This window comes from Papilio xuthus, unplaced genomic scaffold, assembly GCF_000836235.2.
Source record: "Papilio xuthus unplaced genomic scaffold, Pxut_1.1 DF827135.1, whole genome shotgun sequence".
Lineage (NCBI taxonomy): Eukaryota > Metazoa > Arthropoda > Insecta > Lepidoptera > Papilionidae > Papilio > Papilio xuthus.
This window is the reverse complement of record NW_013531514.1, coordinates 493,250-507,315: the sequence shown is the minus strand read 5'-3', so window position 1 is coordinate 507,315 and position 14,066 is coordinate 493,250. Positions and strand designations below refer to the sequence as shown.

The window sequence follows — 14,066 nt, the reverse complement described above, 5'->3', positions numbered from 1 at the left end:
CCCCCCCCCCTTATTAATGCGATCACTCAAACCGGAACCAACGAGACTTAATTGATTCACAGCATCCTGTTCTGTCATAGACAAGGGAAATCTATAGAGCTTTAACCTTACGGAAATATACATCTATGATATCTTTGAATGCCCGTCCTGTTGTACCTTTTCGTAAAGTTTGTATGTATAATAATATCGGAATAAAAATTCGAACTGATTTTTATCCAAGAAAATTATGCGTTTGGGACCCTCCTATTCATATGAAAACTCTTCAATTAGTTATGCTGATGAAAAATCATGTTATACAAAGAGATGCACAGAAAAAATATTTATTACTAAGTAAACTTTAAGCTGAACCACAAACAAAAAAATCGTTTTTTTAAAACACCTTTTAATTATCTATATATATATACACATATATAGATATATATATATATATATATATATATATATATATATATAAAAGAAAGTCGTGTTAGTTACACTATTTATAACTCAAGAACGGCTTTACCGATATGCCTGAAAATTGGCGAGGAGGTAGCTTAGAGCAGGGAGACGGATGTAGGATACTATTCGTTCATTTTTTTCGAATTTGTACCTTGAAGATCTGCTTTTTATTTAACTTACTAATATTATAAATGCGAATGTTTAGATGGATGTGATGTGGATGGATGGATGGGTGTTTGAAGATATCTCTAGAACGGCTGAACGGATCTCGATTAAATTTGGTATAAGTATAGCACATAGTCTGAAAGAACACATAGGCTACACTAATTATGTTTTTTTTATATATCCACGCGGACGGAGTCGCGGGCGACAGCTAGTATAATATAGATTCAAGGCAAATATTTGTGAATGTTTTACTCAAATATCCAAATGTTTTCGCTCTAAAAGGCTGTCGAAAGATGAAATTTAATTTATAAAGGATGTTCGGTGAATGAAAATGATTTATTGTTCCTCGGGTGTTTACCGTTATGTGAAAGGCTTCCGTGAATTTGTTTGGATAAAATGTTTTGTAAGGAAGCATTAAATGTTACCTGGAATGTAAATAAATAAAATTCATGCATGAAAATAGGCCACGTATCTCTCAGTCAAATATTAGATTATTAAAGCCGACTATTGCAAAGTGTAGCTACCATTATCTTTAAGGAAAGTGTATGCTCTTTTAAAAACATAAGTCTTAGTGACTGAAAAAAGGAAAGTATTTTCCTTATGGAAATACTTCTAGTGAAAATCATACCATTATAAAGGTGGGGAAAATATGCGGGAAAACTATTCAGTAATCGAATTCAGCAGTTATTTTCAAAACTATATTGATGTTATTATGTTCTGAGTATATCTTAAAAGATTACTACTATGTATAATCTTTTATTACATACAGTCAAGGAATTAAATTCGAATCCCACTTTGGTTCAAATATCATATAGAAATATGTCACCATAAGAATATTATAAGAAATATTATATATGTACATTGCTATGATAAACATTACACAGATTCTTATGTTTATTTACATGTAAATAGTTTATTTAATATGGGTGCTTCCCGTTGGCCCACCGAATCCAACGGTCCAATAGAAAAAAATGCCGTTGGGACGATCCGCACACCGATTGAAACGCCCTGTAATATGTAGCAGTGTTCGGTGTTTAGTAATAACGCAGAAATGAGTCGGCGTCAGTTGTACGTTACTGTTCCTTACCAATTAGCTAATAATTGGGTCTGCTAGCTGTATTACTCTAACATCGTCAGTGATGTAATTACAGTATGGTCATATGTTAGAATTATGGTTCGGATTAAATTACTAATTACAGATATTAGATTGTTATTAATCTAATTTTATTTAGCGTATCGAAATATAAATATAAGGGTTAACACAGACTCGTTAACTCGTCGCCCACTCTTTACAGTCCCGACTTGCGGTCGCCGCGGCACGGCATCCACTCGTCGCCAACGCGACATCAACGGTATAAAGATTTAAATATGTAGAGACGAGGAGTGGACTAATGCGTGATAACCTCTAATTGACACTAACCTAAAAGGGATGGATTTGTTATTTATATCTTTGTAACAAATGAACACAAAAATAACTGCTATGATTTTTAAAAAAAAACATTACTATTAGAATGCTACATCATTCTTGGGTAACACAATCTACCTATATTTAATAAGGTTATAAAACATTTAAAAAATATATACATTCATGCAAGTTATTAATAATTAATAATATAATAGGTAATGTCTAATTTCTTATTAAAAAAAATTAAAACTATCCACTCCCACAACTACACAGATACAGCCATTTTCTCGGAAGTGTTTACGAATATGTATACGATTTTAGCTGAGTTTGGCTCACATAGTTGTCGGTAAGCACTGCGCAGTGCCTGTTCTGTGTCACATTTTAATTGTGCTTTAATAACTGGAGAGCGCTAAGACTCAGTTCTTCTAGAAATAAAGCCTACGGTTACGTAGACAATAGTCTCGGAAAGACGCAAACGTCTGGATTTAGGTCAAGTCATTCTACCGAAAAATGTTAATTGTTGCAATTTTCAAATACTCGTTCGCGAATAATGTAGCATGCGATTATTAGGAAAGGGAGATAAAAAAGGGGATGAAGCTTTTGTTTATTTCTCATTAAGACAAAATGTATTGGACTTCTTTAACCATCAGAAAACTATTCTAATTCAGTAAATAGCTAATATTAAGTCTGTGGATGGATGGTACCACTGCCTAGAAATTAAAAAGCGTTGGAAAAAAGCAATTAAATAGTTTATTACGATTGGCGCGGATTCGTGTCGTGTTAATTAGATCGTAATTATTCTGCAGCAAAAATCCAATTGGCTTTCGAGCGCTGTTCCCGCTGGATTCGTTCGTGCTGGAAGTGGGCCGCGTGCGATGAATACCGATTACCATCGATGTACGACTCGCTAGATGTGTCTAGCTCGCTGAGATTGCAAGGGATGCGGAGCGAGGGAAGGGCGTGAGGTGATTTAAAAATGTACGATGCATGTACGTTTCATTTACGTGAAACGAAATCGGAAAAACTTGGAAGAGAGAATAGTAAGCTGTAGTGTGGTTGACTTCAATGTTTTTTTTTCTGCTTTCCATCTACATTGTTCAGAACTACTCAACCGTGCGTACAACTTATTAGGTCGCAAATGTAGATTATAAAATATTTTATATAGTGTTTTAGATTTATACTGTAAATAAAACTTTTATTTTTGTTATACATTACTTTAATGTGATTTTCTTTTTTATATAAAGAAAATATTAAAAGTATTTATTTCAGTCACATTAAATAGTACATAACTATTTTATTATATAAAGCTTATAGAACTGTTTCTCTCAGAACATTGTAAGTGAACATTTCCCGCTGTATTTTCCTTGTAATATTTACCTTTCATTATGAAAGAAACCTCACATCTGAAACTACAAACCACTTCCAAAATAATTGAGTCTCACAAAATAAATATGACTATAATAAGCCAATGTCTTTTCAGTATTAGACAATTCTCTGTGTTTAATACTTGTGTGATTTGCGTCTTTTATAATGTTGTGTAGTGTTTTGTTTTTTACACAGCCAGAAGTAGAACTGTGGAAATCATGTATTGACTGTATCTATAGTGGAAACCCACACTAAGAGAACAATTTAGCGTCATTTATTTACACGCCCTTGTTGGTAGCGTAGCGTCACACACGAGTGAATGGAGGATGCTCCTCGGGCGGTTTGTAAGCGAGGAAACCTTTTTTCGAGATTGGAGTGAGGGCGTTGGAGTACTTTCTTTTTATACTTTGTTTTGTTTTAAATGAAATGGCTAATCGATTTTAATGTTGGAGAGGAAAAAAGCTGATTAAGTGAAAAAGACGCTTATAAAAATGAATGTTGATTTTATATAATTACTAGCAGTCGCCCGCGACACCGTCAGCGCAGAATTAGAAAAATCTGATAAGTAGCCTATGTGTTATTCCAGACTATGTTCTATATGTGTGCCAAATTTCATCAAAATTCTTTGAGCCGTTGAGATATACCTTCAAACAAACATCCATCGTTCCAAACATTCGCATTTATAATATTAGTAAGATGAGATAGTTTATCACAGTTTTATTTCATAATTTAATTAACGAAATATCATTTGTAAAGCTAAGATTTGTTAAGCTAATCTTAGAAAACTTTAGCAAAATAACATCGTAAATGAAATTCTTTGAAAAATTATATTCCATCTTCATTTTACTTCATTCATCAAGTCTATTTGATTCTGATTACGTTTTCATTTTTAATTAACGTCAAGTTACCAGGGAAAATATTAATGTTATTTTTCCACTTTGTCATTTTTCCACAAAGTTCTTATTACTAAAGGATTGACACTTGGTTAATTAGTTAATTAGCTGGTGATATAGTGAGGTGTATATACAGTTATTAAACATCGATATAATTTAATGTTAGAGATTAATAATTAGTGCTTTCACTTGTTAGTCCGAATTTTACTTTAAATGAATATTAGTAATTTTATTTTCAATTTTGTTGTTTTCACAATTTGATGTTACCCTATCTGTCGATTTTAAGTGGGTGAGAAAAAGAACGGAAATGGAATAAAAGTGCTATCGATAGCGGAAATTGTTGTTAGGTGACTGAATTGGGGGAGAGCTTTTACGATATAGGAAACTTATTAATTCCATTCATGCTACATTTCAACTGACTCCTATTTAATTGAAATGTAACATTTGTACCCAAAAATGTTATAGAGAAAACTGTAAATATATCTTGTAACCCCTGACAAAACTTAATAGCACTTTTCTTATTGTACCAATTGATAACCTTTTAGTACGTAACTGATAAATGCAGCCACGTTTGTCGATGATGTTAAGAATCGCTTAGATACTGAGTGGCTTCTCAGCGCGGCTCGGGGAGACAGCGTTTCCCTTTGATCCGACCTCGTGAGGTAACTTAACGACTATAAGATGATACTCATTACTGATGTCTCTTACCTAACAGAATACGATGTTCCTTTTATAACTTTAGTTAGTTTAGACCACGAATCGTTACTTAAGAATGTCCGTAGACCTTTTGTTTATTACTAACGTTAATTTTTGAAATTAAATACGCAATAAAACCCTATTAAGTAAAATAAAAAAAGTATAATTCCATTATGTCGATAAAACTTAGCAGAAATATAGAAGAAATTGCAAGGCTTCCTTAATAAAGTTCGTTGGCTTTAAAAGAGTGAATAAAAAGCTTTCCTCTCAAAACTTGTCGCGATGGCCAGCAAAAAGCCAATTTTGATTTAGCCTCAAACGACGATTCAACGAAAATTGGCAAAGTTGCGGCAACTTCTAATAAAGTGAAAAAATAAAAGTACGCCCGTTGTACGGAGAGTTTTATTCAAATTCCTTGTAAACTCCGGTACTTAAAAGTTTCCTTTGTTCGCAGGGCGGAGGTCGCAGACTACAATGCATTGTAACGAAGTACAGCTAAAGAAATGAGTTACTAGCAAATACATTACCTGCCTATCTTTATATAATACGCATCAGAATGACTAATGTGAAATTAAAACTAATGTTTTTTATATTAAATGCAGTACTATCCCCGAATATCATACATGGTAGGCCGTACTCAGAAAGAAATGTAACAGAGACGTCGATACCTTCAGTTGATAATCGATCTTTTACTTTACCAGTAGATCCTAATCTTGATACATTGGTAGTCGCTAGTGACGAGGATATCCCTGAAGATACGAGAAGTTTTAAAACTCAACTAGACGATATCATGGAAGCTGAACAAGACAGAGACGAAGCTTTATCAGAGAAAGTCATGAAGGATCAAATTAGCATTTTAGAAATGCACAAAGACGACGCTGAGGGTATTGAGAAACAGTTAAACATATCAAGTTCGCTTTTAGATAAGATTATTGACTCGGAAACTGATAGAGAAGAGACTCTCACAGATATTCTGTTTAGACCAGATTCAGATTTTGTTGAAGATGTGCCAAAATTTGAATTCTTAATATCGAGAAAATTGAATGAAAGTGATGCTACAAATTTGACTTTAAGCAAAGATTCTGGTTTCAGTGATAATAAAGTGGAGAAAGGGGACAAAAATAATAGTGATGTGATGAAGAAAGCGGAATACGTTGAATTAGTGGAAGTGTTTAAGCCAACAAATGAGAATAAAAGTGCTTATAATTTAGCTAACATGACAGGTCATGAGGTAGACAACGATTTAGCGCCGGACACAAGTGAGTATAAATTCTTTCTTGATAAAACTTTTCTTTACATACAAGAGTACAGCCGGTATCTATAATCCTCAAAGTGTAAGTATTGTGTTAAAAATAAAAAAAATAAATTATATTTTAATTCTTTACTCGTTTTGATATAAATTAAAGTTTAATGTTGTCAATGCCAGACCCTTATCAAATAAAGTCAGTGACTTTAGGAAAGTGTAACGTTCAACGAATTGGACAATTAATTCAACCAAAACCTTATTTGATAATACTTTGATTTGACACTTAATACATTGTTGTGGAGCGTCGGTGGCTCAGGGATTAAGCACTTGACTTGCAATTTGCAGGTCCTGGGTTCGAATCCCGCCATGTACCAATGTGTTTTTCGATTTCCGACATGTACATTTATCCGACGTTCTTACTGTGAAGGAAAACATCGTGAAGCGACCTGCACATATCTGAGAAGATATTCAATGTATGATATGTGTGAAGTCAACCAACCCACACTTGGCCAGCGTGGTTGACTATGGCCTAGTCACCCATAACTTAGGGTAGGCTCCGAGCCCCTCAGTTGGGACGTACAGTGAGCTGATGATGATGATGACATTGCTGTGCTATGACAAAATATAACTTTGTCTAATCGAGTGTCCTTTGAAAGACTAAAGACTTACTTTATTATAAAATCATATTTTTTTCTTAATTCTTAGCAGTATTATTTACCTTTGTTACACATCTACGAAACGAATTTGCAAAGTGATATTTAATCTCGCTTGATTATATGACAACTACATAGTAAAACAATTTTAACTACGTTTTGTTAGTGTAATTTAATAGCTTATTTAGTACTTAATATTGTCAACATCACAGAGTTGAAATTGAGCAAGTTCAGGCATCGCTGTTTACGTAACGAATTGTGTCATTTAAAAAAAGGTTGCCCGGAGCAAGGGAACCTTTTATTGGATTCATTGGGCGTAATGTTAAAGGCTCGTGTAATTTATTTGCAGCAATTTTGAACTTGATTACATTTTAACACAATAGATAAATCCTATATGGTAGATTCTAATTCCTTGTAGTAGCTTTATGCTTTTAAGTGTCTATGACTTAAAGAATGCTTTGCAATTTCTTTTAAAATCAAAAATAGGCAAGTCTAATCTATTTGCGTTAAGTTTATAAAATGTAGTTGGCACTAAAAGTCAACGTACAAGATGCTCGTTTGCCAAATCGGATTTGATGAACAAGTTTGTGTTCTGATTTAATTCGTTTGTTAATTACCAATAAAAAGAAACGAACGTATTCTTGATTTAGTATTTTATTCTATAATCAATGTGTGATTTTAAAAAGTGCGTTATATTGTAAAGGTCAAGGTTTAAGAAAAGGTCACCAGGATAACTGTAGATATTTCGTAATCAATACCGCGCATTTCAAGATCGGAAAGGTCGGAAAAATTACTGATGAAATTTGCTCATTCGGCCAACATTACCAAATTAATTCTGCGTGAAGTTGTTCTTTGTTGAAGCGATTGCCTTTGCTCTTCTCCGAGGGTTGTTTTCTTTCTTATTGTTGGTAAAACCCATGAAAAATTCACCATGATTTAGTTATTTTTATTAATTGATTATAAACTTGCTTCTTTTTATTTAGATAAAGTAAATTCTTAGTAATAGCTAATAATATGTAATATTACGGGAAGTAGGAGATGATGATACGAAACGACTTGAGAAAAATTGAAAACATTTATCACGGAAGAAGCCTCCGCCTACGTACTATTATTACCATGTATTCAAGAAATTTATTACGCATTTTTTTTCCATTAAATATATGTAAAATGTATTTACATTTCTAAAAGCATCATTTCCACAAGTTCAAAAGCAAAGCGACCACATTTTGATGCTCATTATTAATACATAAGCCTAGCATTGAGTTTGAACTTAATTACTTATTCATTTTACTTAAAGCTATTGTGTTATGTTGTGTTTATGTTTTCAACTTAGTTAAATATAACATTTTTCTATAATTTAATGGATATATTCGTTAAGTGACTTCTGAAATAAAGTCTATTTTAAGCTTTTCATACTGCCTTACTCAGAGTCGTTTAGTGTCCACAGAAGCAATCGCTTAGTGTAATTAAGCTTGGATATGGTAGTAAAAGTTTTTTAAATAATTGTTTTTCATTTCCAACTTTTATTGTAATATAATTGTATGAAAAATATTCTAAAATGACTCCTTTATTTATTTTAATAAAATTAATTTAGTTTAACTAAATATATTTTTCATTTTTTCACTTTATTACATTTATTATGATGGAAGTCGGTTTTTGAAATATTTCTTAATATGTTTCGTTCACTTTTCCAAATTAAATTTGTTATTTTTTTCAAACGTTAAAACAATATATTTCAATGAACACTATGTATATGTTTTTATTCTATATTTTTTGTTGTCTGCTCTTTTATGAAATTCAATTGAAACAGAACTCTTCAGTTGATATAAAAATATTTATATTTCTATTCTGTTATTTGTAGACTCTCAATTGTTGTTTAGATAAAATATTTATATGTGTTCTAATAGAAATTAATAGAGGGAGAGTTTATTTATAGTTTGTACGTTTTTAACACATAATTTATAAGATCTTTGTATATATATAAAGACTATACAATTGTTTGTATTTAAGAAAAAAATCTTTCAACTGTCTTGTTCCACATTAAAGTTTTCGTAGTAAGTTGATACATCAAAAAGAAGGGACATGGAAGTGATATGATGATGTTTTGTGTTGATCGTATTTATAGTACAGATTCCACACTAATTTGTACAGTGGAGGACGTTTATTTCCTTCCCACCATTTTGGTAAGATGTTATTTGACACTGACATAATCACGACAGATTACGCTCCAAAATATAACTTTTATAAAGACAATTTGCTGTAATAAATTCGATCCTAAGTGGGAAGTGAATTTATTTCCTTGACTTTAACTACAAGGATAGAATGTCATGTTATCGAAATTGTAGCAGTTGATTTACTAACAGAAAGAGTATTACTTATTCTTAGTATGTTTGTTCACACGGTGGAATAGAGTGTGTTTAGTATTTATATATATTTAATTATTTAAAAAAATGTTTACACTCTCCTACAACGATAGTTAGGTGGAGCATTGGAGCTAGTCATAGTATGAACTGTGTGACAAACACCGGCGCTTTTCTTTTACAACATGGTTTTTACAGATTAATGTGTTGTTCGTAGTGCGTTATTTCATAGTATATCCGTGGTGTTGGCATTTGACCTGTCGTAGTCCTCTCTGTGTTCTCAGGTTTTACGGACATGCAGACGCTGCTGTTGGCTTGCTTCGGAACTCTGTTGCCTCTGTTGGCAGTACTCTTTGCTACACTAGCTGTCAGGTGAGTAACACTAAGAAACATCTGCATTCAATGGTAAAAAGGTACAATGTACTGTGTGCTGGTGGTCTCATCGTTGCCATATGTTTGCTGATGATGTTTACTCCCGTTAGTAGCTCTGACAAACATAGACTGGTTCCAGGGTAGAAAGTAGTGTATGTGGCTGCGTTTTTATAACATAGAATAGCAACAAAAGAACAATGAGTTTCAGAGACCAAATTCCTGTTTAAAACATATCGCTATCTCTGTTTTGTCAAAGATAATGACAGGGATAACGATATGTTTATATAGAGAATTAGATCTCAGAAACCAAACGGTGAGCAGTTCAGTATAAATTATAATACATTTAACGGATAAAAATGATAGTTAACGAGAAGGTTAAAAAGTAATTACGTTATATGCATATCATCATTTATATATGATACTAGCGGACCCGACAGACGTTGTCCTGTCTACACGTCTTTAATTTGAAAATTTGACTCTGCGATGGTAGCGCCGTCTGTCGGATCCAATGTAAAACATTCCAAAATCAAAAACTACTAATAAATTAAAAATTAATTAAAAAAACATTGTCCAGCGGACAAAATTGTGAATCTAAACCATTCCCAGATCCCCTTGAACACACACAAAAAAATTCATCAAAATCGGTCCAGTCGTTTGAGAGAAGTTCAGTGACATACACACTCACAGAAGAATTATATATATAAAGATGTAACTAATAAATACATGCTAAAATATTTGTGAATAAACTAAGAGTAGTAATAAGCTTAGAATAATACTAGCGAGGATTAAAATTCTTACCAAACACTTCAAATTTACCAACACCAAGAAAAATCATGTTCAATTTTACAGTTAAAACAACTTGGCGCCGCTTCGCCGCTACGCTTCCGAAGAGTTAGTGTAAACGATCTTCGTTTAATTAAACTGAGAAGTTAAAACAACTGATTGAATTGAAACTGCCAGTTTCAATGTTCAAATTCAATCCTTTTTCAGTTTCTCTTGCATTAAAGCTAAGGATGTGTTTTCGATACTAATTAGTTGAGGTATTTGGATACTGTTTTGATAAAATTATAAATAGGAAGGAGAAAAAAGTTACAATGCCAGCACTTCCTTAATCGTTGGTTTCTAAGACCAAAAATCCCTATATAAAAAATATCGTCATCTCTGTCATAATCTTTGACAAAACAGATATAATAATGTTTTAAACTGGGTTTGATGTCTCAGAAACCCACAGTTAGTAATACAATACGTAATTTTTCATATAATCAGAGTTTTTTGAAACAAGCAGTGTTTTAAATTGTACGTTAGATACAAATAGAATATCGGTCGAATAAAATGATACGTAACGCAGACGCCATCTAGCGGCGTTCAGTGAAATCAAATCTGAACCGGTATCAATGATTCTATTTCAAACTATTGAAAGGGAACAAAGTCAATTCCGATTGCTTATATCACATTTATGAAACAACGCTTTGTTAAACATTTTTTTTTACTCGTATTAGTAACTATTATACATGAATATTATTATTTTGTTAGATTGTAGTTAAATTAAACTATATCTAGTTATTTTTTGTACGTACTAAGAATTCAAGACTATTTTCTCTAAATGCCAGTTTTTTTTATTTATTCTTTATGATAGCAGAAATTAATCTCTTCTGAATGCTCCTATGTTATATATATTATTACTAGCTGTCGCCCGCGTTTCCGTCCGGGAGGAATTAAAAATAAAACTTAATTAGTACCCTAAATGTTCTTCCAGACTGTGTTCTACATCTATGCCAAATTTCTGCAAGATCCATGCAACTGTTCTGGAGATACTTTCAAACAAACATCCATCCATTTAAACATTCGCATTTATAATATTAGTAAGATTAAAATTTATATTCTGTAAATGTAAAACAGTATTTTGAAAAGGTCAGATGTGATATATAGGTACTCAGGTTAGTCGGAAATGTTATTTACGGCCTAAAAATCTAGCATTCACGGTCCACGTGTGATGTAGGTTAGCGTCATAACGCTGGATAAAAGCTTTCCATATTTATCTCTCTATTTTTAGTGTCATATAAAAATATTCTTCTAGATATTACATGACTGAAAGAGAACTAAGAGATAATAAATATTATATATTTGTCTCTAGACATACTTAATACTTTGGTTTGAGTTTGTAGTAAATTGATCTATTTATCTACTAGCTGTCGGACGCGACTCCGTCTGCGCGGATTAAAAAAAAAGTTAATAAGTGGTCTACGTGTTCGTCCAGACTATGTTCTATATCTATGCCAAATATCAGCGTGATCCATGCTGCCGTTCCGGAGATACCATCAAACATCCATCCATGTAAACCTTCTCATTTATAATATTCGTAAGATTAGCTATATGTCGACGAAGGCGTGGTTGGGCGTTCACGTAATCAGTTTCGGACGTCTATGTCGTGTTGAAATACGAGATGCATTTGTCGACTGTCGCATTCCCATGAACAATTCCGTTCGATCGAATGCCAATAGTGGTATGCTGCATGCCAATGAATTGTTGAACGTATCTTTGTTTTGTATTATGTTACGTTAAAGTATAATTGCTATTTTATTTCATAAGGCAATTACTTGTGTCGTAATTTTACTGATTTTGATATAACGATAAAAGTTAGGAATGTTGTAATATAAATGAGTCAATACATTGCAAAATATTGTCGGGAAAGATTTTATATTATTCACTACTGTTTGTGTTTGATCATTTAAAACCGATTTTACTTTTCTTTCACATTACTCTGAATCGTTTGGCTATTGGAATACTATGTTTAACTTAAGCTTAAAAGTTCATCTAACATTTCCTAGTCGAATATAAAGTGAAGGGACATTATTGATCGCTTTTGCAAACATTCCGAGAGCTCAGTCAAACTAGATTTATGCCAATTGCAGAGAAATTCGTAGCAAACAAACTTTGTTTCAGAAAGTAGGTTAACCTGAAATGTATGGAACGTATAATTTTTAACTAACTGGCTATAAATTTACTTTTAAATTTATTTTATTTTCAATTAGCTACTAGTTTTTTTTATTATATAATAATTATTAATTTAAATTAAAATTATCACAACTTATTTTTTATGGTAAATAATTTTCATACTATGCGAATTTATAGTGACGAAGAGTTTGGAAGAATTAGAAGGGACCAATTTATACCAAAGCTTTATAACGACCGTACCACTTGTTTCTTCTCCATATTTTTAAACAAATATGTTTTATATTAATTTGCTTGGTATACAGAGGTTCATAAAGGTACTTCAAATGAACGTTTACAGTACTCGACCTAATTCCGGTTAAACCGGATGAAGTCGACTGAAAAATATCAGGTTCATATACAACCGGATGAAAATTAAGACCGCTTACAATGATTTAATGGATACACGCCAAAAGGATTGAGATTCATTTCTATATGTATTTCTGTAGGTGCTTTTTACGCCTACATAAACAAATATTCTTCTCGTTGTTAAAGTCGATAAATTATTTTTCAAACGTGCGGTTTTTTATTTATTTCAGTTCGTAAGGTGCAGTAGTATTATTTGCTTTGCTTTCCTGCAGCTAATAAAAGATAATACACTACAGTGGTAAAATATCCTTTTATCAATGTATTTTTTTAGGTGTTTGTGCCGGCGCTGGTGTCCCGGCTGGTGCAAGAAGCCCTCTGCGTCGACCGTCTCCGAGAGCAGCGAAAAGCACGATACTAGCCAGCAGGTGAGATATATGCTTTCCTATTTATTCTTAAATATACACAGTTACTTCTTTACAAAGAGTTCAAACTCTTAAACACATAATTTTTTCGTAGTTAAAACGCCTACAGCTATTGAGTTCAGTAAATTTACAAAAATTATATTTGCTAAAATATTTTTGCAGGCGTTTAAAAAATTCTATTTGCATATTCATGTTTTACAACAGGCACGGTCACGTTTCATTAGAGCATAGTGTTTTCGCAGTAAACATAATCGTGATTATTAATATATTAAATTATCCGTTGATATCACATGTTTTATTAACGCTTTTTAGTAGATATGCACATTAATGTGTATAGCAGAGATTTTGTAATAATAACTTATCACTTTATATATCTTAATCAGGGTTTATATCATTTATTTTATTTACTATTTGTAGTATTTCGGTAAGCGACAAGTTTGTAATATAAAATAAGTACTTTTATCTTATTGCGAGAAACACTAAAAGGCTGACATCGCATTTGCAGTTTCTCTGGTGTTTCGTATCTCTATGGGCGTCGATGATCACCTTCATGTAGTCCAGTCCGTTAAAAACTAGTTCTAGCTAATAAAAGTGCTTTTATATATTAAAACCACAAGTTTGTCAGAATATAAGGTACACAAGGCGTCATTTTGTAGGCATGTCAGAGGCCACCGTAATGGCATCAACAACACATCCATCACTTAAATTCATAATTGAGCAAGACGTTTCACCATCGCTCAAATTGCGCGAG

The 14,066-nt window shown here is 32.5% G+C and overlaps 1 protein-coding gene across 1 annotated transcript in view; it reads left to right on the top strand.

The window, feature by feature from the left end:
- The window catches only part of LOC106119597 (uncharacterized), a 23,176-nt gene extending 9,630 nt beyond the window's left edge, over positions 1-13,546 (top strand). The window contains exons 2-5 of the mRNA XM_013314639.1: positions 5,417-6,221; positions 9,506-9,593; positions 13,225-13,318; positions 13,520-13,546. Coding sequence (XP_013170093.1) covers positions 5,519-6,221; positions 9,506-9,593; positions 13,225-13,318; positions 13,520-13,546 — 912 coding nt within the window. The 5' untranslated portion in view covers positions 5,417-5,518. The remainder of the gene's footprint in view (positions 1-5,416; positions 6,222-9,505; positions 9,594-13,224; positions 13,319-13,519) is intronic.
- The last annotated feature ends 520 nt before the right edge of the window (positions 13,547-14,066 follow it).